We start from the raw sequence: 26,277 nt of genomic DNA, 5'->3' as shown, positions 1-26,277 counted from the left end.
CCTCCCCCTCCAGACCCTGTGTTTGCAGCTGCTTGAAAGACCCCTTGGGGTTCCCCAGGAGCTGGTCGTCCGTGAGCTGTGGCCTGCGCACTCGGGGAGGAGCTGGGGTTTCATTTCAGGGTCTCGGGAGGAGCGGGCCGGGCCGGGTTGGCCCAGAGGCCCGCAGCTGAGCGGGCGGGGCGCGGCCTCCTCATGACCGCGTCTCGTGCAGTGGTGGTGAGCCCCGCTCCATGCGGCCTGCCCCTCAGCCTCGGGGACCCACAGGACTGTCCTCCCCAGCCCCAGCCTTCCTCCGTGCACAGACCCGCCCAGCCCTGCCGCTGCCTGTACCACCCTTGGGCACAAGCTCGCCGATCCGGCAGCAGCATGGGGAGGTCTGCACTTGAGCTGGAGCCCAGACCCTGGCTTTAAGGACGAAAGGTAAGGGGAGGCCACCCTCAGATGGAGCCGAAGCAGAGCGTGTCTGCGGCTTGTGGCTCTCCAAGGACGGACGCCCACCCCCACCGACCCCAGCACGGGTCCAGGTGGCGGAAGGGACAGAAGCCGCGGGACAGCCACCACGCATGGGGTCCTGTGTCACACGGACGCGGTAACCAAATGTCCACGTGCGGATGGCGCCTGTCTCCCGGACGTGGTGGCCTGCCCTGGGGCTGGGGGCTGGGCCCTGGGACCACCCAGGTCGGGAAGTGGACGCCCTCCTGGAAGAGGCTGTGACGGCCAGAGAGAGGTGGGGAGTCAGGAGGCCACATGCGGCCTGCTTCAGGGGCAGCCCCTGCCCGCTGACCGGAGGCCCCAGGGCCAAGTCACTCTCTTGCTCTGCACCAGGAAGGCCTCGTGGTGACCAGTCAAGGGAGGAGAGATGCCTTTTGTAACAGAAACAAACAAAAAAATGAACTTACTTGTTTAGACCTGGCTCCTGGATGACCTCAGAGCTGGGCCAACCTGTCTCACGTTCTCGAAGCTCCTCTGGAGGGTGGCTGCCAGACGAGCCTAGTGCTGAGAGGGCGAAGGTCCCTGAGACTGCAGTGCGGCCTCAGTGCCGCCCGATCCCCAGGCTGGCAGTCGGCTCGGCCACCAAGCCCTGGTCCCGGGCAAGGAGCTCTGGTGCCCCCGCCCCCTCCCATCCCCCCTGCCCCTTTCTGGACGGCGAGGCCCAGGTGCACTCCATCGGCAGCTCCAGGCGGGCCTGCCAGGCTGGCGCCACCCGTCTGGACCCTGCGGCCTGAGCTCGGGCCTGTGCTTCTGCCTTCCCAGCTGAAAGGCGAAGCCACAACACAGCCTGCGTCCCCGGCGTGGCCGTGCAGACCAGGGCCCGGCTGGCGCCCAGCCTGGGGGTCTCCTGCCTCCAACTCCCTCTGAGCACAGATGAGACGAGTCCTTCACGGCCACAGCCAAGGCCCCTGGTGTGGGACATGGAAGGTGGGCCTGCCCAGGGACCCCCAAGCCAGGACCCCACAAGATCCTGGCCCACCCCACCCCAGGCCCCACACGACCCCCAGACTCCACATGACCCCACATGACCCGGCCCAACCCACCCCAGGCCCCACACGACCCCCAGACCCCTCACGGCCCCCAGACCCCACACGGCCCCACACGACCCTGTCCAACCTCACCCCAGACCCCGCATGACCCCCACAGGACCCCACACGACCCCAGCCCAGCCCATCACCACCCTCCCTCATCACCCTCACCCCTCAGGCCTCTCTACACCTGAGATGACCCCGAGCCGCAGCCCACATGCCCCCACCCCATGCCAGCCTTGCCTGCTGCCTGGCCCCCGGCTTGTCCTGGACCAGGCCCCTCTCAGGAGCCAGTGTGGGGAGTGAGCGGGCAAGCATGTGGAGAGTGGAGGACACGGCCCCCCACAGCCTCCACACCCGAAAGTCGCCGGGTCTGGGCCTGAAGGGTGGGAAGGGCAGGCCCCCCGCCGGCATCAGCCAAGCCCTCCCTTGGGCTCCAGAGCTTCCGCTCCCACCCAACACCCCTGGCGCCTCGGGTAGGGTTGGGGGTGGGGCTGGGGGGGGTGGTCACTGCCCTGGGAAAAACAAACACAGACAAGGCCGGGGCCCCAGCCGCCTCTCCGCCCCCTGAAGAGCCTGATGCTGCAGCGGGTGGGCCACGTCCCCCACGGGACAGGCGATGGGAGGACCGTGGTCCACACGCACCACGGGAGGGGGTGGGAACACGGAACCTCCCCGGAGACTCAGCAAACAGCCCGGCAGGGACACAGAAGGGATGGACAGGCCGTCAAGGCCTCAGCCGGTGCTGCATCCCCTGGGGCGGTGGGGGGCTGTACTGACGAGAGCCCGGGGCTGGGGGACGAGAGGGGGTCTGGGGGGAGAGTACTGTTGAGAGCGCAGGGGAGGGGCAGGAAGGGGTCTGGAGTGCGGGAGTCAGGCGTCGCTGGGGAAACCGGGGAGGTGCGGACCCCAGTGCAGAGGTGGGGGACTGGCCTGGAGGCCAAGGGCTCATGTCCTTCTCGGAGCATCCTTTGTGACCTGAACAGACCGCACGCCCGCCCGGCCTCTCGCTCCGTCACCCCTCGTCTGCCCCATCGCCCTTGCCTGTCTCTGGCTCCATTTCTGTGGCCCGAGGGGCAGCTGATCGTGGCACCCATCTCTCTCTCAGAGGGATGCTCTGGGCTCCCTGAGGGCAGTTCAGCCCTGCGCCGTCTTCAGGGCTGACCAGCACCATCGAGAACACGGGCACGCCTGTACTCCCACATGGGGACAGCTGAGTCAGGAGGGACATGCTTAGCCACGCCTTCATGGAGTCCGTGTCCACCGGCTATTGCGTCCGCCAGCAAAACTGCTGGGTCACTCGGCTTAACCCCGAGAAGTGGCAAGAGCGGCCGCGTTGGTCTCTCCGCGTTCGGGCGCACCTGCTGGTCTCCCTCCCTCCCTCCCTCGGGTCCCTGTCTCAGGAGGGAGGGCCGTCGTAGCCCCAGCCTGCATGTCCATACAGAGGGCCCCTCGTCACGGTTCTCTCCCGATGATCACAGGTGGTCACCCCAGCTGACAGCAGGGCCTCATGGCCGGGCTGCCCACCTGGGTCTGGGGACAGCTCAGCCCCCCATCACCCGCTGTGGTTACTCTGGTCTGTTTTTACTTCTTTCAGCCAGTTCACACGGTCACTCTTTCAGCATCTGGGTTTACCTTGCTGATCAGACCTGAGGTCAACTCCAAGAGCAGCAGCAGACAGCTCTGAGTGTTTCCTTTCTAGGCTGTAAGAGTCATAAGAGATCCAACACATTCGGATTCTACACAGTTTTATTCTGCTAACAAAATGATTACAAACAACCTAAAAAAAGGAAACAAGAAATCAACTCTAAATGGCTTGCAGTTCCATGGCTGATGGTGGAAAGGCCGCCGGTGAAGACACAGACACAGACAGGGCAGGGGGCCGCGTGCCCCTGCCCCACGCCAGCCAGGGCCACGGGACTCGGGAGCGGGGCCCGCGGGCCCTCCCCAGATGCAAGAGGGGGCCAGAAGCCACTGGGCTGGGTTTCCCTGCTAACTCAGCCCTGAACCAGAACCCCGCCCACACGTGGTATTTGGCACTAGCTGTGGCCGCTGCACACTGCCCAAGCACCCCTCGGGCGCGTCCGGAAGCTCAGCCCCGCCTGACCTGAAATCCATGGACCAGGCCGATCCCTTGGGAGCCCACAGAAGCCAGTGGCAGCAAGGCTGGGCCATTTGGGGCCCCTTCCATCGAAGCGATCTCCGTACAGACAGCTTTTACCAGTGGACCCCCGCCCCTCAGTGTTTAAATAAATAAGCCGTAAGGAGAGTGAGGCACACAAGTTGCTCCAACACCACACAGTGGGTGTGACGGCGCGCAAAGTGCAGACACAGCCAGCCACTGGAAGGCGTCGCGTCAGTGGCCTGGGGCCACCCGTCAGTACTCTGAATGGGGCTGGGTGCCTTGGCCGCAGCCGGACCCCTCCAGCGTGAGGAGTGGGAACCTGGGTCGCCGGGGCAAGTGTGCTTCAGATGCTCACGCTGCGGGGCTCTAGGTCCCAAAGGCGTCCCCACCGTCTCCTGCCGTTTCCCGGAGCCTAAACCCAGGCGGGGCTGCAGCTGGGGAGACCCAGCGTCCAGGGCCACCCAGGGTCTGTGCGGCTCCTCGGGGGCGCCTGGGGCGGGGCTCAGAGTAACCCTAAGTGTGCATCAGCCCAAAGGCCCAGCTGGGGAATCAGCTCTGAGTCTCCGGGGGCTTCCCGCCTCAGGGAGTCAGTTCTGAGTGTCCATCCAGGTGCTTCCTGCCTCGCTGGGCCGCATGAGGTGGCTGCTGCGTTCCAGTCTCTGCCAGCCTCCTGGAGGGAGGGAGGGAGGGAGGGAGGGAGGGGCCCGGGGGTGTGGACACAAGGAAAGCTTGAGTGCGTGCCAACGCTCGGCCTGGACAGGAGCACCTGGGGGCATTCTAGCGACTTCCACGGGGTGCCAGCGCCAGCCAGCGCGCTCTGCAGCTCTATCAGCACGCCCGCCTGGCCAGCCAGCAGGATCAGGGCCCTAGGAATAGATGGTGACCACCTCCCGGCCACTGCCCCTGACCAGCAGCACCCTGTTCAGCCCCTCGGTCAGGACCTCGAGGAACTCCATGTCTGCGGCAGGGCTGAGTTAAGGACGCGCCGGCCCCAAGCAAACGCGAAGGGAGCCCCTGACTCCCCAGGAGCCGCGTCATCTAGACCCGGCCGGAGGTGGAGGAAGCTGGGACCCAGGTCCTTCGGGGTGGGAGACTGGGGGGGGGGTAGGGGCCCTGTCAGCCCACCAGGACCCCCCGTCCTGGGCTGCCCGCAGCAAGCGCTCCTCCGCTGACCCCCGCCCCGGGTGCCTCCTCTGAGCAGGGGGGCAGCGCGGCATGGTGCGCCCTGCGGGGACGGTGTCAGTGAAGGATACAGTTCTCATCCCCCTGCCGGTTCTTGGGGGGCCCTGGCATGTTCAGCAGGACCAGCTGGGCATCCTGGGACTTGTCGAGGACGACACCGTTGAGCCGCACAGCCGTGTGCATCCTCCTCACATTGGACTGGTTCCTGGGGAGGGAGGCACGCACTCGGTACCTCCAGCCGCGTCCCGGGCCCCGGCCCACTCAGCTCCCCTCAGGAAGGACAGGTGGGCACAGGTCCGACCCGCTGCACAGAGCGCCCCAGGGGCAGTGAGTCCACAGGAGGCTGTGAGGACGCCCGGGGAGAGCTGGTTTCCATGCTCCGAGCACAGCATGAGGCCCGCGGGGGAATTGTGGACCACAGCCTTTGATCAGCACAGCCCTTCGGCCAAATGGAGCCAATTACAGCCACCAATTACCAGGAGGGAAGCAGGGAAACGGAGCTCTTGGCTTCCCCTCTCCAATTTTGTCTGATAAAATTACAGGCTGGGCCTCTGTCCACGGCAGTCGGGGGTCTTTTGTTATAAGAACCATGAATTAGTTGCCGGGATGGACCACAATTACTAGTGTGTTTGGGGGCAGTGACCCCAAGAATGGGCATGTGGTATTAAAGGGTCTCTCTGGGTTAAGGGTCTGAAAATACATATAACCTAAAAATCAGGAGTCTGGGGCTGGACAGACCCAAGCCTCCCAGACGACAGGCCCCATGGAGGGTAGAGGCTGGGCAGCCCCTGAGTGTCCAGGGCACGAACAGAGACCAGCTGTGAGGCCACCGACAGGGACGGGCGGCCGGGAGCTGAGCCTGGCAGGGAGGGGCACTCAGGCCAGGGCTGTGGCGCGGGTGGGGGTGGCGAGACACAGGGAGGAGGACTCGTGGCCAGCCTGGGCGCAGAGCTGGAAACCAGATCCCCGCTCCGGATGGTGGCCCGGAGGACACCGGTGACCACACCCCCAGTTCACGGGGCCCAGGGAGGCCCCCTCGGGGCGGGCACGTGCTGTCAGTGGGCTGACCGCCACCTTCCGGGAGTCCCTCCTGCCGACTCCAAGGAGGCGCCTGGGGGAGGCCGTCCCTGAGCCCGCCTCCCACGCATCCTGCTGGCCCCCGGGGCACACGGGGCACAGGCCCAGGGCTCATGGCGCCTTTTGCAGGGACGGCCGCTCCTGCCTGTGTCCACAGACGTGTGTTTGTCTTTCGGCCAGGAGGCTTTGCGTGGAGAGCACTCTAAAGCCACGAGAGAACAGCAGGCAACAGTGTTCAGCCCTGCGTTCCCGGCTCGTCTGTGGGTCTTGTCCCCTCTGTGCAGCCCGCTCGGGTTTAGGGGCTGGAAGTGCAGTCCCAAACCCCAAGGCTCTGCAGGGCGAGCAGCCAGGGCTCCCGAGGCAGAGAAGACAGCCCGGAAGTCACAGGGCACCAGGGCAGACAGGCATGGACAGACAGCACCCCTGGCCTGGAGCCCCGGCTCCAGAGGTTCACCCATGTCCCTGCCCCCGAGACTGAAGGCACCGCTTCCTGGGGGCAAGGCGTGCCCGGTGCCGGGCAGACGAAGGACACGCCATCCAGCCGAGCCAGAATGTGGAGCCCGAGCCCCTGGCCCCGAGGGACGTGGGTGAACAATCACTGCAGTTTCGGGCACAGCTAGCCCCCGCTCCACTGCAGAGCCGCTCAGGGCCATCCTGGCCTGGTCCTCACGCACTACCCAGAGAAGGAATTTCGGGTATGCGCCCTGAGCGGCTCTGGACAGAGGGAGCAAACTAAACAGGAAATTACTGAAAGCCGGGGGGGGGGTGGTAGCAGCACATGTACACGGACACGCAGACACAGGTCAGGCGCGTGTACACGGACACGCAGACACACAGGTCAGGCGCGTGTACACGGACACGCAGACACACAGGTCAGGCGCCTGTACACGGACACGCAGGCATAGGTCAGGCGCCTGTACACGGACACGCAGACACACAGGTCAGGCGCCTGTACACGGACACACACACACAGGTCAGATGCATGTACACAGACACGTAGACACAGGTCTGGCGCATGTACACGGACACGCACACACAGGTCCAGCGCATGTACATGGACACGCAAACACACAGATGTGCACACAGGCCAGGCACACGGACACGGACATGCACACACAGAGACACACAGACGCACACACAGGCCAGGCACGTGTATACAGACATGCACACACATACGACCAAGCACACCCGCACACGCGGTTGCACGTCTACGCACTGACCCGCACGTGACGCCAAGTAAACACGCATAGACACACACGTGCACAGACCAGGCACACACACATACTCACGGAAGCACCCACACACTGGGCCCTGCGCACACGGGGCTGTGCACACACTCAGACATGCACACGCAATTCACAGGGGCTGTGCGTGCAGCGCATGCCAGGCAACCATGTCTACGAGGTCCGGGGTAAGGGGGCGACTTACAGGTTTCCCCATTCTCTACACGGGAGAGAAAACGGAGAGTGTGTTACTTCAGGAGAGCACACAGCGCGCGTCGCACAGCTTCTAGCTCCGCCAGGCCACCCTTCTTAGCCGACAGTGTCCTTCTCGAGGGGACGGGCCCCTCGGATCCCCCGGACCCTGTGGCCAGTAGGGCTCCGTGGCTCAGCTCCACCGCCCAAGACTCTGCAGATGCTGTCCTGGCCTCCCACCCAGGACCCCTCCATCTCCCAGGCCCAGCAACACCACACACTGGGATGGGGCCTGCCCCAGGGCTCTCAGCTCAACGCTGCAGCCATGAGCCAAGCAGGGCTTGGGCCCCAGGCGGAAAGGCAGCCCAGAGGGTCCCCACTGGGGCTTGGCCCTGACCTCTGGATGCTGGGACCCCCACCAGGAACACCAACCGCAGCCTCACTGGCCTCCTCACCCACATCCCTGCTAACTGTGCCCTAGGCTGGCCCCCCAATGCCACCGCTCACAGGCCGTGTGGGCTGTGGCTCCTGACGGACAGCGGGGGACCCCTCAGCTGCGGTTGGGGCAGCCTGACACTCACGGCTTCAAGCTGAAGAGGTCCTTGAACCCGGACACAGTGGCGTCCTTGTTCCGATGCTTCTCAGCGACCAGCTTCTCCTTCGTCCAGGTCATCTGCACCCTGTCGGGCGTGGGCGGGGCCTGGGCCCTGGCAGCCATGGCCGAGTGGGAGGCCGTGTTCCTGTCGTGGATCAGCTGAGCCTGGCGGGCGTGGGGAGCGCGGCCTCACTCACCGGCCCGCATGATCGAGGGCCCACAGGGCTCCCGAGAGCGCAGGGCTGGCCTGGGGCTGCAACGCTCTCCAGGACGGGAACGCACCCTCATGGGGAGAGCAGCCAGCCAGCCCCACGGACCCAAGACGGACACAGCAACACGGCCCCCGAGCCCAGGCCCATGAGGGCGTGACCTCGACCACAGCAGAGGGGAGGAGGAGGGCCAGGCGTGGAGGCAAGACGCCCGGAGACCAGGACCCCGCGCACCTCGCGCTCCCGCTCCGTCTTGGACAGCTGCATCTGCTTCAGCATTTGCGAGCGCTGCTCCATCATCAGCGTCCGCTCGTAGGTGAAGGCCGAGATGTCGCTCTCCACCTGCAGGCCCGAAGCACGAGGCTGACCCCCGCCCCCCCGACAGAGGGCCACGGCCCCCTGTGGGCGCAGAGCCTGGCCCCGGCGTGCCCGCCCCAGGACATCGTGACTGACCGCCCCTGCCCTTCCTGGGGCCCTGGTCACGGACACACGAGAGGCCCTCCGCCCCGGCTCTGGGCACAGGCCCACCCGCCGGCACAGGACCGATGGGAGCCTCTCACTGGCCACGGGGCTCGGATCCTGACTAGCGGCTGGTCCCGCGGTCACGTTCAGTGCAGCTGAGTCTTCCTGCGGCGAACTCACAGCCCAGCCACCCACAGGGAAAGCCTCAGGCAAAGCTACACTGAGGGACTCGCTGCAAGACGCCCAGCGCTTCTCGAAGCCAAGCTCACAGAGACAGACAAAGCCCGAGACGCAGACGCCCGAGACGCAGCCATCCGGGAGCCCAGGACGGGCTCCGGGGATGACTCGACCTGGGCTGTGGGGATCGGAGGCCCCGCCCAGCGCCCGCCGGCCCTCACCATCTCCACCACCTCCACCTCGGCGCTGATCCGCAGGTGGTAGAGGAAGGTCTGCAGGTCCTTCTTCATCTGGATGCTGTTGTCGTCCACCTGGGCCACCGTGAAGATGCGCATCTGACACTTCCTCCACACCTGGGGGCGGGGCCGTCACTCCTGCCTGCTGCCGGGACCGCGCGGGCGACCCCGCCCCCACGAGCCCGCCCCGGGCGACCCCGCCCCCACGAGCCCGCCCCGGGCGACCCCGCCCCCACGACCCCGCCCCCACGAGCCCGCCCCCCACGAGCCCACCCCCAGCGACCCCGCCCCCACGAGCCCGCCCGGGCGACCCCGCCCCCAGCGACCCCGCCCCCACGAGCCGCCCCAGCGACCCCGCCCCCACGAGCCCGCCCCCAGCGACCCCGCCCCCCACGAGCCCACCCGGGCGACTCCGCCCCCAGCGACCCCACCCTCCATGAGCCCACCCCCCAGTGAGCCCGGCCTCAGGCGACCCCGCTCCCACGAGCCCAGCCTCGGGCGACCCCACCCCCTATGGGCCCTACCCCATGTAAACCCTGCTCCTCCTGACCCTGCGTGCTCCCTGTGTGGCCGCCCCGCCCCGCCCGCGCCCCCGCCCCACACCCCGCCCCGCCCCGCCCCGCACCCCGCCCCGCCCCGCCCCGCCCCGCACCCCGCCCCGCCCCGCCCCGCCCCGCCCCGCCCCACCTTGTGCTGCCGCAGGAGGAAGGGCAGCAGCATGAGCAGGCCCCCGTCGTGGACGATCCACCAAACGTCGATGTGCCCGCCGCTCAGGCGCTGCTGGTTGTGCGGGAACAGGTCCACGTTCTTAGCCACCAGCAGGGCCTGCTGCGCGGCCGTGGCATCACGCACGGTGTCTGCAGGGAGGGGCGGTCACGGGTCACGCCCGGGGCCGCTGGGAGCAGCCGGGTGGGGTGGGCTGGGGTCCCCGGGCAGCCCCTCGGGGGCAGGGGCCTCAGGCCCACCACCCTGCGGCTGAGGCGGCCAGCCTGGATCCTCCCCCCACCGCCCCCCACCCCCACCCCGACCTCCCCGGGAACCGCGAGCCCCTCTCCGAGCGGGGCGGGGGCCGTGGACCCACCAACGAAGTTCCTCCAGGAGGAGGGGTTGTCCTCCTGCTTCCAGGCCCCGGGCCAGCCCACAAGCACCGTGTTGTGCTTCATGGCCCCGAGGCCGGCCGACTGGATGAGGTGCGACGTGCCGTCCCGCAGGCTGGACGACACCACCAGCTGGCAGAAACCCTTGGTCTTCTCGGCGCTCATCAGGGCCCGGATGTTCTGCAACACGGGTGGGCGGGTGGCAGTCAGCAGGGGGCTGGGGGTACCCTGTCACCCCCACCCCGGGCGCCAGGCAGCTTCCACACAAACGTCACAGCCTCATAGGCGGATGCTGGAGGCCGAGCAGCTGGAGCCCAGGTCAGAGCTGAGCACACTCAGGGCTGGCTGTGTACACGTGAGCACGTGCGTGCACGTACCCATGGGAGCACGAGGGCGAAGGTCATCACTGGGACCGTGCGGTCACATCCCACCCACCCCGGCACGACACCCTGCCCCGGCTCCTGCTTCCTGGGGGCCAGGCCAGGATGCGTGGGGCCCAACGGCTCCTCCTGGAAGCCTGTGGAGCCGGCGCTTCAGGAGGGAGAGGCCAGCCCCCTGGACAACACACCAGTGCCCGACAGGCAGCTCGATGCCCAGGGAGGCCACACGCAGGGACCAAGGGAGGCCTTCTGTCCAGACGGCCCAACCTGCGCTTGCCGGCCACCTCCTGGCCCTGCTGACTGGCCCTTGGGGGCCTGGCGTGGGCCCCGCCTGAGCAGGAGCACGGCCCTGCAAGGGAGGCCTGGACACTGGGCCTCTGGCCTCAGAGCCAAGACAGCCAACCTCACTTGTCCTGAGCCCCTGCTGTGGGCACTTGTGATGGACACCCAGGAAACTCCCACCAACACATCTCCCCTTGGCAGCACACCCCCCCCCCTCAACTGCCGACATAAGCGACCACGTGCAAGGGTCCCAGCAGCTGGGATGTGGCCCGGGGCCGCCTCGGTGCAGCCGCACCGCTGCTTAGGACCCCTGGACACGCGCTCCCAGAGACCAGTCCAGGGGCTTGGCCTCCCCGCTCAAGCGGCTCAAAGGCCACACGTTCCAGCTCTGAGACCGATGGTTTTCCAGATCACGGGCGGGAGTGCGGACCCGTGCTGGGGCTTCGAGGAGCCCCCGTGGGGTTCTGAGCAGCAGCGCTCTGGGGCCTCAGACCGCAGCCCCACGCTGAACCCGAGTGTCCACAGTGAGCCCTCCTGCCCCAGGAGACCAGCCTCACCCACACTCCCCCTACACCCGGCTGGCCCTCTGCTCACCGGATCATCTGACGTGGGCCCCTCCGTCCCCCCAGAACCAGAAGGGGCCCCCACCCAACAAGGCCGCCACTTCCAAGAATGGGCCGACACACAACGTATCAATTCAGGCCCACAAACACTGCCCAGGCTTCCGCCTGCAAAGCCGCATGGGTGCACCCAGCAGACGCATCCAGCACAGCAAACCTGGGCACCCGAGCACGGGCTGCCCGTGGGCCTCACCCCGAGGCCCCCGCGAGCGCCTCCACCAGCCCCTCCCCTGGGGAACCCACACTGGTCTGAGCTCCACCCCTGCCGCACACCTGGGGTGACCCCCAGCAGAGCCTCCCCTTCCCCCCAGCAGCGCCAGAATCCAACCACCGGCTTGGGACGGGACGGGGCCCTCGAGATAGACATGACGGAGCACCCGAGTGGGGCGTCCCGCCTCCCCGTAAACCACCACGGAGACCCGAACCGCACCCGAGACCCGCCTCCCGTAAACCACCACGGAGACCCGAACCGCACCCGAGACCCGCCTCCCGTAAACCACCACGGAGACCCGAACCGCACCCGAGGCCCGCCTCCACGTAAAGCACCACGGAGACCCGAACCGCACCCGAGGCCCGCCTCCACGTAAAGCACCACGGAGACCCGAACCAAACCCGAGACCCGCCTCCCGTAAACCACCACGGAGACCCGAACCGCACCCGAGGCCCGCCTCCACGTAAAGCACCACGGAGACCCGAACCGCACCCGAGGCCCGCCTCCACGTAAAGCACCACGGAGACCCGAACCGCACCCGAGGCCCGCCTCCACGTAAAGCACCACGGAGACCCGAACTGCACCCGAGACCCGCCTCCCCGTAAACCACCACAGAGACCAGGACCCCGCAACACTGCCCGGCCTCGGGCGTCAGGAACCACCCCCACGCCAAGGACGGCGGATTCCACAGAACAGGACTCAGAGCTCATCCGGGAAAGGAACCCTGTGCGGCGTTTGCTGAAACGCCACGAGCGCTCGACCAACTGGGAGAGCAGTGGTTAAAAGCAAAATGAGCGCGCTGGACAGTATTTCCAGAGTCGTTTGTTTAAAACCAGCAGCCGGGGAAGGGCCAGAGGGACACGCGGGTGATACCCTCAGGGCTGGAAGGGGGGCCGTGACTCTAGCTGTGCTGGGGCCGTTTCAGGCGGCGCTGAGCTCTGACCCCTCGCCCTTCAGTGCTGGGCCAGACGCCCACCTCCCCACCCGTCCCCAGAGACGCTGGGGGGCCGAAGGGGCCACGGTCAGAGAGAGAGAAGATGCTCTCTGAGCACAGCAATGCAGCCGGAGGCCACCCCGGCACTATGAGCACAGAGCCGGCCCCCACCGGGGCCCGGGCATCGGGGCTGGGGCGTCTTCACACCAGATGCAGGGGCTCCAGAAGACAGCGCCGACACACGGAGCCGCTCTGCCGGCGAGGACGCCACACGGCGTCCGTACCAGGATCGCCGCCATGACCCAGGGTCAAGCCCACGGCCACAGACTGGGGTCCACGCCCAGGATCACAGCCACAAACCCACCGTCTACACCCAGAGCCACAGACGACCCCGGGTCCACACCCACGGCCCACGGCCTCGACCCCAGTGTCCGCACCCACGGCCCAGGCTCGCCACCGTGATTTCGGCGTCCACACCCACAGCCCATGGCCTCAACCCCGGTGTCTGCACCCATGGCCCAGGCTTGCGGCCGTGATTTTGGTGTCCACACCCATGGCCCACGGCCTCGACCCCAGTGTCTGCACCCACAGCCCAGGCTTGCGGCCGTGATTTCTGTGTCGCGCCCAGAGTCATGGCCATGCCCACGGCGTCTACACGCACAGCTCACACCAACAGCTGCCACGTCAAACCTCTGGGTCATGATGACCCCAGAGAGAATGGCTGGAGCCCTGCAGACGAGGAAGAGGCCGAGACCTGTCCCCCACAGGCTGCGTCAGAGGCACCAGCCCCCAGGTGGGTCCCCAGGGCTGCCTGTCCCACCGCTGAGGAAGGGGGCGGATGCCTCAGGATACACGGGCTGAGACCCTCCGAGAGGCCGGGGCCGCTCCAGGCACTCTGGGGGACCTCCGGGCGCAGCCTGGTTTATAAACAGATGGACGCCAGGCAACCCACACGTGGGGACAGCAGGCGAGGGCGCCCACGGCGGCCCACAGCCCGCAGCTGGGCAGGGGTGAGCAGGGAGGCCGGACAGGGCTCGGGGACTGCTGTCACAGACCCCTCCTGTCTCAGAGAGAGAGGCGTAGCTGGGGAGGAAAGACAGCCGGTGGCGGACCGCCTGGAAATGCCGCTGGCGGGCGTAGGTGACGGGACAGGCCACGCGGGGACAGCCACACGGCGCAGTCACTGTCTGTGAGCCTGAACTGTCCCCAAGACAGGGTTTGAGAGTTAGGGAGACCAGGCCACCAGGGCTGCCCCAGACCCAGGGCCGAGGCCACGGCCGCTTCAGCGGAGCGTCCCAGTCGGAGGACGGAGTGCTGGCTGGCCCCCGTGGTCCCCTCTGCACGGGCCCTGAAGCAGAGCAGAGGGAACTTGAGCCAGTCCCGCCCACTGGGAGTCCTGCCCCGGGGCAGCGCCCAGCCAAGCCCACTGCCTGCCCAAGGCCTCAGGGTGTGCACTCCAAGTCTCAGTTCCCCTCCCTGCTTGTTCAAACTCAGAAACCACACCCGCTTGGAGACAAGAACAGAACCAGCACAACCCGAGGGACGGTGGCGGGCGTGCGGCGGAAACGCTAACAGGGCCGCCCGCTTCCCGGACGCTGGGCCGCCCACCTCCTCGGCCTGCTGGGCCTCCGCGTGCTTGTCCAGGAAGGTGCCCTCCAGCACGGAGCCCACGATGGTCAGGCCCTTGCCGGCCTTGAGCTGCGAGGTGAAGGAGAGCAGGCGGGGGTGCTTCACACGCTGCTCCTCGTCCAGGTTCAGCAGGACCAGCACCTGGGGCCTGGGGGCGGGGCGGGCGTTACCGCGGCATTGCAGCGCCAGCCTGGGAGAGCCCAGGTTCCAGGGGGCAGCCCCTCCCAGGAGTGCGGAGGTGGGCAGGCGCCCCCATCCATGGCGGGGCCCCAACTAGCTCGGCTCACCCCTGCACCCGACGCCCCAACCAGAGAGCAGACCCGAGCTGAGTGGCCGGCTGGGTGGTCCCGGCTCCCGGTCCCACAGCCCTGAAGAGTGGGCGCCGCTCCCCTCCGTGAGGCCTGACCTCAGGACAGGGCGGGGGGCCTGCCGAGCGGCGGGCGCGGGCCGGCTCACCTCCAGTTCTTGGTGTGTAGCGGGCCGTGCTCCACGTGGAGCAGGGCGTAGCGGGCGGCGTTCAGCGACAGCCCGCGGATGCCATCTCCCCACTCCTTCTCCGCCCTGCAGGGGAGGCGCACGGGGCTGAGGCCCGGCCCCCAGCCCACCCGGGTGGGCCCGCAGGCAGCCAGCCGGGGGCCGTGGGGGCCTCTCGGTGCCTCTGTGACAAATGGGGGGGCTTCCCGGGCTGGGCAGGAACGGGGCAGCAGGACGAGGGGCGACCTGTGCAGAATGGGGGTGGGGGGTGCAGGAGGGGCAAGGGCCCCAGACCCTCCCTCCACGCTTGGAAGAGCTGGACGGGGCCTTCAGGCTGCGCCCCTGGAGGCCTCTCATCGCCTCAAGCCCAAGAAGCCCCCAGGTCCCACCTCCCCAAGGCCTCTGCTCCCGAACGGGGCCAGGGTATCCAGGGAAAATGCCCCCGTGATGGACCCAGGGCTCTGAGATGCAAGTGACCCGCCCGTCGCTTAGAGTTCTATGGGGACCCCTTTAGAAACGCTGTAACCCGCCACACGCCCGTCCCGTCGTTAGATGGATCTCACGCTTAGAGACACGCTGCTGAAACAGCACGGCTTCTACCCTGGGACACGGACAAGCCCAACGGCAGGGCGAGACAAGCCCAACGGCAGGGCGAGACAAGCACGCGGCAGGCTTCGGAGGGCGCGCGGCCGCCGGCTCACCCGCGGTACTCGATGTACTTGTAAATGCAGCCGGCGACGAGCATGGCGCACAGCGCATAGTACCAGGAGCAGATGAACATCAGGGCAAAGCACAGGCTCATGCCCAGGAAGGACAGCGTCCTGCGGGCGCCAGCAGGGCAGCGCTCACCACCCGGCCCCTCGCCAGCGCCCGAGCAGCCACCCGGAGGCCTCCCCCACCCCAGCAGGAGGACCCGAGCCTTGGTGCCCGCCTAGGCGCGCCCGCCGAGGCGCGCCCACCCGGCCGTCCCGAGGGCTGAAGCAGCCCCGGGGCTGGGAGACGCCCGGTCCAGGAAGGGCGGCCGGGGCCCTGGGTGCTGCCCCCCACGCCCCCGGGAAAGCAGGAGCAGCCCCGCACTCACCAGTGGTAGTACTTGAAGCGCGGGCGCCAGCTGGGCGTGCGCAGCAGGGTCTGCAGGGCGCAGGCCAGGTTCACGAACATGTAGCACATGAGGAAGAACCTGGGCGCGGGCGGCAGCGTGAGGCCCGGGCCCCGGGGGTCCTCCCAGCCGCGTCCGCACCCCTGCGGGCAGGCGCCCCCGGCGGCCACTCACATGGACAGGATGGGGGCCACGCTGTCCAGGGAGGCGATGAGGATGCCGGTCTCGCAGATGAGGGCTGTGAGCAGCAGGGCCCATGTGGGCTCCCCGTTGGCCTTCCCGTGGCCGAACACCTGCCGGGAGCAGGGGGTAGGCGCCGGAAGAACGCTCATGTACGGGCCAGAGGCAGAGACACTGCGTTCAGCTCAAAGGAGGCCTCGGGGCTGCAATGCCAGGACGGACCCCACACAGCCACAGCCAGGAGAGGCCAGAGCGCGGAGCCCGGGGCTTCCGTCGAGTGCCGGCTGGGGGCACAGCCTGGGAGGGCCCCATGGGGACCGTGGCTCCTGGGAGGAAGCTTTGCCCCCCGCCTCCTTCCCGCATGCGGTCCGGGATGGGAAACCCAGAGCCTGGGGCAGACACAGAGCAAGACGAGAACATAGGCTCGGGGTGGGGTGGCCAGGCTGGAGGCAGGGACCTACGTCCCCCCGCCTTTGCGCTCAGGGGCAGACCCCGGGCCCTCAGAGGCAGGCTTCCTGGCCGGGGGGAGGGGTCTCACACATGATGGGGGGCGCTCACCTGCAGGAAGGGGACAATGGAGTCCCGGGCGATGGCCTGCAGCAGGCGCGGGGCCCCGGTCAGGCTCTGCAGGCCGGCCCCACAGGTGGAGAAGAAGGAGCCGATGACGATGACCCAGGGTGACGGCCAGGCCAGCATGCCAATGACGAGGTTCCCCTGCAGGGCCTCCCCGAACCTGAAGGGGCAAGAGTTTCCAAAGTGCAGCTGAGGACAGAGACCGCCTCCTAGCCCCCGAGAGGGAGTGACAGCCCCCCGGAGCCCCTGCACCCAGCTCTCCTGGAGGCCAGGGTCTCGGTGCGGGCTCTAGGCTCCAGTACAGGAGGGATCCACAGGCCTGACCCCAGCACGCTGGCCGCTGGGACACCCTGACACGCGAGGCTGGACACCCTGCCCTCCCCAATCTCAACGCTAGTCATCAAAGAAACCAGCGCTGGCCCAGGAGCTCCTGCAAGCCATGAGCGAAACGTACTTATCTCGCAAGATCACGCCTTCAATGCAGGCGCCGAAAAGCACGATGCAGGACAGGTCTGCAGCTGGGGTCAAGGACGCAGCAGGCAGCACACGCTGGCCACAGGCGGGCCCGCACCAGCCCCCGCCTGCCCACCCCACTCGGGTCGCGGCCCCCCTGGACGGGACACCTTGGGTCAGTCGGGACGGGCCTGGCCCTCGTCGTGACCACTGCTGGGACTAAGCGGGAACCCTCACCAGCTGGGGAGGCGTGAACTCGGGAGAAACGGCCCCACCGGCACGGCGACACCAGGGACCCCCGCTCGACAAAAGCGTGGCGCCGAGCACACACATAGCTGCACGTGATCACACGCCACAGAGCTGTGTGCTCACGTGCGGTTCCCAGGCAAAGCCACGCTCTTCAACCAACCCAGGCTGGAGTCCAGGAGTCAGGGCAAGGCCAGCCTGGCCCCTCCGAGGGCGGGGGTGTGGTCAGGGCAGCCCGACGCTGCCTAGAGGCAGGGGTGGGGGGCACCTGGAGGAGGCCCCAAGGGCTCGGCCAAGCGGAGGACGGTACAGCCGCCCGCCCTCCCACGCTTGGCCCCCACGCCCGGCCCCCACACCCGGCTCGGCCCCCACACTGGGTCCCCACAAGGGGCCCCCACGCCCGGCCCCCATGCTCGGCTCAGCTCAGCCCCCACACTGGGTCCCCACACTGGGCCCCCATGCCCGGCTCGGCCCCCACACTGGGTCCTCACACTGGGTCCCCACACTGGGCCCCCACACCCGGCTCGGCCCCCACACTGGGTCCCCACACCAGGCCCCCACGCCCGGCCCCCACACCCAGCTCGGCCCCCACACTGGGTCCCCACGCCGGGCCCCCACGCCCGGCCCCCACAATGACCCCCGAGGATACAAATGAAAGACGTGGTCACGATGGCCAGGATGGTCCCCGTGGGGATGGACTTCTGCGCATCCCTGAGGTCCCCGGACCGGTTTGAGCCCGCCATGATGCCTGTGGAAACAGAGGGTGGTGATGGTTCCCGGGCACACCTGGGAGAGGCCGCCCGCCCAGCCCCGTCGGACAGAGTCCAAGCACGGTGGGGGGCAGGGGGGCTTCCTCACAAAGTATGGGAGAGACCCCAGGCTGCACGGGGCGGCTGTCGGCATGCTGGGCCTCACAGACCAGGCTGGACCTCACCGTACGCCGCGAGACTGCAGGGCACGTGGGTGGGCACCCTAAGGTCCCCGACAGTGTCCGCAGGATCAGCCGCCCGGCCGTGAACCAAGTCACGGCACAGAGCAGAGCACGGCTCAGCCCAGGCTCAGCCCCGGGCACCAATGCCAGAGCCAGCCTCTGTGAGCATCCAGCTCGGACCTCGTCCCCTGAACGCCGTTAATCCCCGCAGCCGGGAGTGAGAAAGTCCCTGGAGGCTGCTGCCAAACGCTGACTCACCCCGAGGCCAGGCCTGGGTCAGTGCATGGCCCAGCCTCAGCCCCACACCCCCTGCAGGGAGCAGCCTCCACCTCCACCCGCATCGCTCTGTCCAGCACATAAACTCTAAGCGAGTCCACCTGAGCTCAGAGCATGTCCTCACGGAGGCACGTCTGTCAGCGCCTGTGATCCCGGGCGTGGCCTGAGCAGAGCCTGTGGGTGCGGTGCCACGGGGCGTGGAAACACCCGCACCCATAGGGGAGGCTCCTATGCCCTCGTCACTGACAAGCGGGGAGAAGGACCCCTGAGGGGCTGGACCCCACCCCAACTACCGCCTAAGTGAGGTGTGACCCACTTCCACGGGGAGGCTAGACACATGCCCGTCCACCCCAGGCTCTGAGCCGCAGGCAGGAGGGGAGCGGTCCCCAGCAGGCCAGCCTCCCCAGTGTGTGTGGACAGGCTCTGGGGAGCCTTGAGCAGGAGGGACCAACACACCACCACAGGCTGCTCAGTTGGCTGGGGGGCCAGGGGACCACGGCCAGGCTGAGGGCTTCCCAGGAGCAGGTGTGTGTGCGTGTACTCACACGCGTGAACCTACGGACAAGTGTGTGTGTGCGTACGTGTGGGGGTGGGGGTGGCCTGTACCCCAGTCCCTGCAGGAAGACTCAGTGGACTCTCTCCCGAGCACGAGGACGGCGGCCTCCGACAGCCGTTGCGTCCACTGCCAGCACCAAGGTCACAGGGCTTCTCTGCATAGCCTGGCCTCTCAGGAGAGCGTGGACGAACCTGCCTGACACCACAAAGCTTCCCAGGCCCCCTACTCGGGACAGATGGGGAGCAGAGACCCTTCGGCTCATTTCTTGAGCCAAAAGGAACCGGGGGGGGGTGCTGACCCACGGGGGCAGACGGGGGGTGGGGGGCAGGGGGGAACCTGACCCACGGGGGCAGGGACGGGGATGGGGGCAGAGAGGGGGGCGTGTGTGGGAGCCGGGGGGCCCTGACCGGCGGGAGGAGAAACAGCAGCGTGGGCGGGGGGGAAGCGGGGGCGGCGTGTGCTGGACCCCCGGGACTCGGGCCTCACCGGTCACAGATGGGAAGTAGATGCCGACCAGCATGGTGAAGTAGGTCATGATGTCGGTTAGCACGTAGGGCAGCCCGCGGGCTCGGGCCTCCTCCGGCACGGCCACCGAGGGCACCCCCTTCTTCTCCACGAACGCCCCCTTGTCCGCATACGCGCTCCACAGGTTGTCTGCGGGGGCAAGGGCGGCTCACAAGACCCCAGTACTGGCCCAGGGCTCAGCTCCCCAACGCTGACCCTGCCTGGACAGGGACGCGGACTCAGAGCAACTGAGCCCAGAGAGAATAACGTCTCCTGACAGCCGAAGCAAAGGCTTCAGTGCTGGAGTCTACAGAAGACACCCATCGCGGACAGCAGCTGTGCACCAACACGCTGCCCGACCGCCGCCCTCCACCTCTTCATTAACCCCCGACGGCTGCTCCGCAAGCCAAAAGCTGGGGGCGTAACGCCAGGGCCTGACCTGCCCCCTCCACGGCGTCTAAGCTTGGGGAGCACTAGCCCGGGGGGCCCAGAGGGTCAGCAATGGGGGACGCAGTCACACGGCCACCAGCAGGACAGAAGGACAGGGCCCCAAGGAGCGGGCGTGGATGCCCACCAGCAGAAACCTGCTGGACACTCATCCAGAGGACGGACACTCACCGGGGGGGACATTCACCTAGAAGGGGCCACTCACCAGCGGGGGACACTCAGCAGGGGAGACACTCAGCAGGGGGGACACTCACCCAGAAGGGGATACTCAGCGGGGGGAACACTCAGCGGGGGGGACACTCAGCAGGGGGGACACTCAGCAGGGGGACACTTACCGGGGGCAACACTCACCCAGAAGGGGACACTCAGCAGGGGAGGACACTCAGCAGGGGAGACACCCAGAAGGGGACACTCAGCAGGGGTGGGACACTCAGCAGGGGAGACAATCGGGGGGGACACTCAGCAGGGAAGAGACACTCACCAGGGAGGGACACTCAGCAGGGAGAATACCCAGAGGCGGACATTCAGCAGGGAGGACACTCAACAGGGGGGGACACTCGACAGGGGGGGACACTCACCCAGGAGGACTCCGCTGGCCACACCCGGGATGCCCTGGATCTCGGTGACGTTGTTGTGGAGAAAGTACTGGTCACAGGAAGTGCTGTCCGCGGAGCCGTTGCAGAAAACGCCCCAGAGCGCGGTGGTCGCCGAGATGTTGTTAGCGGTGTGGACTTTGGCACAGACGTCAAAGCCGCGTCGGGACAGCGTGCGGTTCCCCAGCAGACAGACCCTGGTGGGGGCGGGCAGTGGAAAGCCTCTGCTCACTGTCCCCCTCTGTAACCAGCGCAGCTCAGGGGTCTCTGGAGGAGCTGCTGATGCTCTCCACTCAGCCACAGAGGTATCCATGAGCGGCATGCCCGGGCCTGTCCCACCACCGCCCTCTGCCCTGGGGGTCTCACATGGTGCAAACAGCTCGCCCACAGGTGCACAGCGGCACACAGGAGCTGGGGGAGGGGGGGAGGCCAGCACCTCGCCCACCAGGCGCCCCCTGGACCAGCCCCACGTGGGCGGCACTGGGGCTCACTCGCTCGGTGACCGGGGCTGCCGCCGTCAATCCCAAAGGGGACAAGGAAGGAGCCTGCTCAGGGGCTCCGGTGAGGACAGGCCTCGGCCGGGACCACCGCGGTGCTGCCAGACGGGCCCCAGGCCTGCCAGTCCGTCTTCAACCCAGCCAGAGCGCCGACGGCTGTGGACACGGCCCAGCCCCCGGCCCAGCCACCACGCTCAGCAGGTACAGCCCCAAGATCCGGGGGAGGACTCACGGGACGTCGGGCGGGTCGAAGGCGGTCTTGATGACGCCGGCATAGATGGCAAGGATGGAGAGCACCACACAGGCCAGGAACACCAGAGCCAGCTTGTTGACGTACTTGACGCCCACGAAGACCACCGTGGCCATGAGGGCCAGCGTGCAGGTGCCGTACGCGCGCATGTTATGCAGCAGGGCTGTGGCCTCGCCCCCCGCGCCCGCGGGGTGCACGATGGCCGCGCCGGGCGAGATGTAGGTCTGCAGGGCGCAGGGCGCAGGGCCAGGTCGGGAGGGGCACCCCCCCGCCAGCGGGACCCCCGCGAGCAGCGAGGGGCACCCCCCGCCAGCGGGACCCCGGGAGCAGCGAGGGGCACCCCCCGCCAGCGGGACCCCCGGGAGCAGCGAGGGGCACCCCCCCGCCCCGGGAGCAGCGAGGGGCACCCCCCCGCCAGCGGGACCCCCGCGAGCAGCGAGGGGCACCCCCCCGCCAGCGGGACCCCCGGGAGCAGCGAGGGGCACCCCCCCGCCAGCGGGACCCCCGGGAGCAGCGAGGGGCCGGGGCGCTAGCGCCTCCCAGAGGGCCATCTCAGGGGCTCTGTGCTGGGTGTCCCCCCGACCCCATGAGCCCCCACACCCGCAGATGCCACTGGGACAGACCCTTGAGTCACCCGACAGGGACGCTGGATGCCCACCAATGTGCCGGACAAAGGAACCCGGGCCGAAACAAAGCACTTACCAAGAAAATCTCAATGGTCCCCAGAATGTACATGGCCCCTGCAAACGTGGTGCCCAAGTAGAAGCAGAGGCCCACGGCCCCCCCGAACTCCGGCCCCAGAGACCTCGATATCATGTAGTAAGAGCCGCCCGCTGCAAGACATGCCAGACGGGACCCGGCAGGTTACACACGCGCCAACGGGCTCATTCCGGAACGGGGCGCGAGGCGGCGGGCAGGGGGCCCGCGTGGCATCCACGGGTACCTCCTCCCAGCTGGTGGCCGACTTTGGCCACCGTGACTGAGGAGGTACAGCTCCAAGCAGGGCCCAGGGCCCAGGGCTCAGGGCAGAGAGCTCGGCGGCCAGCACCTGCATTCTAACTTCACCCGAGAACACTTAGGAAGCTGAGTCACCTGCTCCACGTCTCACCTCTGGGCGTGGTGGCACCCAGCTTGCCAGCCCACCCCTGTTCCTCCTGCTGGCGGGCTGAGATCCCACTCGGACACTGACCAGGGGCCGTGCATGGCAAGGGGCACCTGGAGGACACCTGAGGGCGCACACCCTCCTGAAGAGTGGCGGGTCCCTCAGGAGGCTGACCACAAGGCCCTCCTGGGACCCCCTGGCCACCTCCCCCAGCCCCACGGCGCTTTGGCAATGACTTGCCTCGGGAAGAGAACCACAATCTGCAGGAAACCAGAATCCAGAACCAAAGAGACACCACAGCTTGTGGGGCGCCAGCGTGAACAGGACAGGAAACGCCACAGAGGCGTCTCGGAGGAGAAACCCAGTCTCACAGGGACCCTGGGTGTTCGGGCTCCAGGGGATGAGCCGCAAGTACACACCCCACCTGGCCTCACAGAAGCCCCGACGTGCCTGGGGCTGGGGACATGGTGGGCAGGGGGGTTCCCTGTTCAACCTCCCTGTTCAAGCCCTGTCTCCGCCCACAGGGCCCCTGGAGGTCGAGGCCCCCTGCCATCTGCCCCTGGGGAGGCAGGCTCCCTCCCGCCACGGGACTGCTCTCTGCTGTCCCGAGGCCACCTGGTGGTGGGGGTGCTTCAGTCACTCGGTCGTGTCCGATGCTTTGCGACCCCGTGGACCGCGACTCCTCTGTCTATGGGATTCTCCAGGCAAGAACTCTGGAGGGGGCTGCCATTCCCTTCTCCAGGGACCTTCCCGACCCAGGGATCCAACCCGGGTCTCCCGCACTGCAGGGGGGTTCTTCACCACTGAGCCACCTCGGAAGCCCGAGGCCACCCAGGGTGCAAAGGTCACAGGAAGTGGCCACGCAGCCCCTCCCCGCCTGGCCCGGCTGCCCACAGCTCCTCTACCTGGGACCACGCCGTTGGTCGCGATCGCACTCATGGAGATGGCGGTCAGCATCGTCTGCGGATAAACAAGGAGCCCCTCAGAAGACGGACGGTTTCCAAGACACCTCAGCACGAAGATGGCGCCAGGCCCGGGCAGGGACACCTACAGGCCAGCTCCCAGCTTCTGACCACAGAGGGACCAGGCAGCCGCGTGGCTGGAGCACTCAGGACCTCGGCTGCTTGACCCCCAACGTCGAGCTCCTGGGATCACCCAGGGGTTCCCCAGCTCAAGGCCCTCCTGCCCTGAAGGGCTGGCTTCTAGTGGGTGCCCACTCCCCGTGGGAAGCAAGGAGCCCCATTGAGATGCCCATTTCCTGGGAGGATGCAGGGGAACCCCGTGGAGGCACACCTCCTGTGATGTGCCCAAGACCCCATCTGTGCACCCCCACCCTTGGGCGGAGGACCACGGGACCCTGTCCAGGGTGGGCCGCCTCCCCCCACCATCTGCACAGGGGGCCACACCTGCGGGCTGCGGGGCAATCACTTCACAACCTGGAAACCGGATGGAGCAGCCCCGGGAGGCTGGAGGGGTCGGCAACCCGCCCGCCGGGTCCTGCTGCGAGCGATTCCAGCTCAGGAGGCCCTGCTCTGTCTCCCGCTTTCAGCGGTTTTGGGGGAGATTCTTCCAAAAATGCTCCCGGGGGCACTAGGTGCAGAACAGCATGGCGCGACCCCACCGTGACCCCTCATCTGCTCCCTGGGTGCTCTCGGGCTGGTGGCGCTCGCGGTCAGGGCGGCTGAATGGCCCTCCGCCACAGGAATGGAGGCAGGGGCGGGGCAGGGGCCAGGGGCCACCTGAGAGGGCCTGGTGCACCCGGGTCTGAATGCGTCACCAGTAGGCGTCCCCTCCTGCCAACAGGAGCCCCGGGAATCACCCAGAGGCTCCCAGCGGGCAGGGGAGCTGCTGCAAGTGCAGGGCGGCCAGCTGGGAGTGGTGACCGTCCAGGGGCGCTCACTCACCCTGCTTTTGTGGAGACCTCAGCAGCCCCCAGCCCCACCCACCTGTCAGCAGCCAAGGGCCAACCTGCCCACGGGCCGGCCCCCCACGCACAGCCGAAAGTGGGGGCACCCTCACAGGGCCCCAACGCCCCCCCCCCACTCACGCAGGTGCAGCACATGGATACGATCAGGAAGGACTCCAGCACGCCAGCCGCCCCCACGATCCACGTGAGGCGCAGGAAGAGGATCACGCCCAGGATGTTCTGCAGGCAGGGCAGGTAGACGCCGATGAAGGTGCCCATGCCGGGGCTCTGCAAGGGGGCGGGCGCCGTCAGGGGGGACGGGGAGACACGCAGAGGCCGCCAGGGCCAGGCCGGCCCCCTCCGCCGGGGCATGGGGGGGGGGGCAGTTGCAGGCCAGGGGGCCCGGGGTGGGGGGGCACCTTGGGCTGGGGGCTGGAGCCTGGGGTGGGGGGCACCGTGGCCTGGGGGCCGGGGCACGGGGGGCAGTTGGAGGCCGGGGCCTGGGCAGGGCTCACCTTGGCCTGGCGCCGCCGGCTGTCCTCCGCTTCCTCGTGCTCCACCACACCCTGACTCAGGTTAGTGTAGTTGGCCAGCTTGTTGAGCAGCGAGGACACCATGGGGTTACTGTCCATCTCCTCCTGTGTTGGGGCCGAGCCGTGGAGTCAGTTGCCCATCCCCACCCCGGAGACATCGCCCAACTGACCAAATCAACCGCCCGGGGGTGCCCCCGCTCAGCTTGCCCTGAGCCCCACATATCCGAAGTCGGCAGGGGGCTCAGGACACAGCCCAGGGGTCAGGGGTTCGAGGTCAGAGCTCCGGGGCTCCCAAATGGCCCGGGTCCAGCCCCTCCGAGGGGCTCCCTGATGCCTCGGCGGGGACCCTCCGTTCACCGTGAGGCCAGGGTTGGGCCTCTCGTGTGAAGAACGGCTTCTCCTGCCACCTCCCGCTCAGAGGGGGAAGTGAGGTTCACCTCAAACAGCGCCATGTTCTTCCCTTCGTAGACGCTCTCTGTGTCCGCCTCCCCATGGCTGATGAACGGGCTGCTCTCCCTGGGGTGTCCGTCTCCTGCAGGGCAGGGCTCGGTCAGACGGGGCGGGAGTCCCAGGGAGGGGTGAGGGGGGCGGTGACAAGGGAACCGGCCCCTCTCGACCTGGCTCTCACGCCCTTGGTGATCTGCCCAGTCGAGGGCGCCAGGCAGAGATGAGGCTGAGGGCAGAGCTGGGTCCAAGAGCTTGGGGTCTGGCTCCAGCATCACAAGTTCCCCCAGGACAAACATCTCCTGACCAGCGGCTCCCGCCAGCCTGGCCTCGAGTGTCCGCGGGGACCGGCCTTTGTAAGGAGGCTCTGCCCTGACAGTGCCTCCGTCCCCTGGGCCTGGGGACCCCGCCCGCTGGGAGCCCCCCCTTTGTAAGGAGGCTCTGCCCTGACAGCGCCTCCGTCCCCCGGGCCTGGGGACCCCGCCCGCTGGGAGCCCTGCCCCGTGAGGGGCCTGGAGCCCACACGCAGCACCCACAGGCGGGTGGCCCACCGCGGCCCTGCCGTCTCCGCCGCTGTTCCTGTCGGGAAGGCCTGGGCCGCCAACCCCACTGCGAGTGTATGGAGACCACTGGCAGCAGCCGTCCACAGAGCAATGACGGGCCAGCCCAGACCCTCAGACACGGGCCTAACGATGTGCTCCAGCGCAACATGAGCAGAAAAACCAGGTGGGCACCGCTCTCAGCATCGCCCTGGCTCAGGACCAGCGCCGCTCTGGGAGCCGCCCGGGACACAGGCGAGCTGGAGGAGTGGCCGGGGCCTCCTGCACGTCAGCACCACCCATGGGCCCGCCGCGGCCGACCCGGCCCTGCTGAAAGGACTGGGCGGGGACTCGGGGAAGAGGCACCCAAAGCTGGCTTCTCTCAGGCCCCCGGGCCAGCCCCAAGCCCGGCCGCGGCAGAGAATCACCCACTCACCAGGCCCTGTCGGGGGTCGGGGTGGCGGGTGGGGGGTGACTCACGGGTGACCCCCAAGTCCCCAGAAAAAGCCCAGCCGAGACACAC

General features: G+C 67.9%; 1 protein-coding gene across 2 annotated transcripts in view; it reads right to left on the bottom strand.

The window, feature by feature from the left end:
* Positions 3,252-26,277, bottom strand: part of SLC12A7 (solute carrier family 12 member 7) — a 37,013-nt gene continuing 13,987 nt past the window's right edge. Inside the window, exons 2-25 of one of the 2 annotated variants that reach the window (XM_018065636.1) lie at positions 25,209-25,303; positions 24,754-24,876; positions 24,380-24,526; positions 23,238-23,292; positions 21,933-22,063; positions 21,213-21,454; positions 20,469-20,680; positions 19,426-19,593; positions 17,826-17,924; positions 16,932-16,989; positions 16,463-16,637; positions 15,899-16,017; positions 15,707-15,805; positions 15,327-15,446; positions 14,608-14,712; positions 14,131-14,299; positions 10,080-10,275; positions 9,686-9,855; positions 8,984-9,115; positions 8,358-8,465; positions 7,901-8,079; positions 7,333-7,347; positions 4,899-5,032; positions 3,252-4,603 (exon numbers count right to left, since the gene is read on the bottom strand). In XM_018065636.1, coding sequence (XP_017921125.1) covers positions 4,512-4,603; positions 4,899-5,032; positions 7,333-7,347; positions 7,901-8,079; positions 8,358-8,465; positions 8,984-9,115; positions 9,686-9,855; positions 10,080-10,275; positions 14,131-14,299; positions 14,608-14,712; positions 15,327-15,446; positions 15,707-15,805; positions 15,899-16,017; positions 16,463-16,637; positions 16,932-16,989; positions 17,826-17,924; positions 19,426-19,593; positions 20,469-20,680; positions 21,213-21,454; positions 21,933-22,063; positions 23,238-23,292; positions 24,380-24,526; positions 24,754-24,876; positions 25,209-25,303 — 3,143 coding nt within the window. In that variant the 3' untranslated portion in view covers positions 3,252-4,511. The remainder of the gene's footprint in view (positions 4,604-4,898; positions 5,033-7,332; positions 7,348-7,900; positions 8,080-8,357; positions 8,466-8,983; positions 9,116-9,685; positions 9,856-10,079; positions 10,276-14,130; positions 14,300-14,607; positions 14,713-15,326; positions 15,447-15,706; positions 15,806-15,898; positions 16,018-16,462; positions 16,638-16,931; positions 16,990-17,825; positions 17,925-19,425; positions 19,594-20,468; positions 20,681-21,212; positions 21,455-21,932; positions 22,064-23,237; positions 23,293-24,379; positions 24,527-24,753; positions 24,877-25,208; positions 25,304-26,277) is intronic. The other variant, XM_018065637.1, reaches the window with a different exon arrangement.

The sequence above is a fragment of the Capra hircus genome, chromosome 20, assembly GCF_001704415.2.
Source record: "Capra hircus breed San Clemente chromosome 20, ASM170441v1, whole genome shotgun sequence".
Lineage (NCBI taxonomy): Eukaryota > Metazoa > Chordata > Mammalia > Artiodactyla > Bovidae > Capra > Capra hircus.
This window is presented reverse-complemented; position numbering and strand designations above follow the sequence as displayed.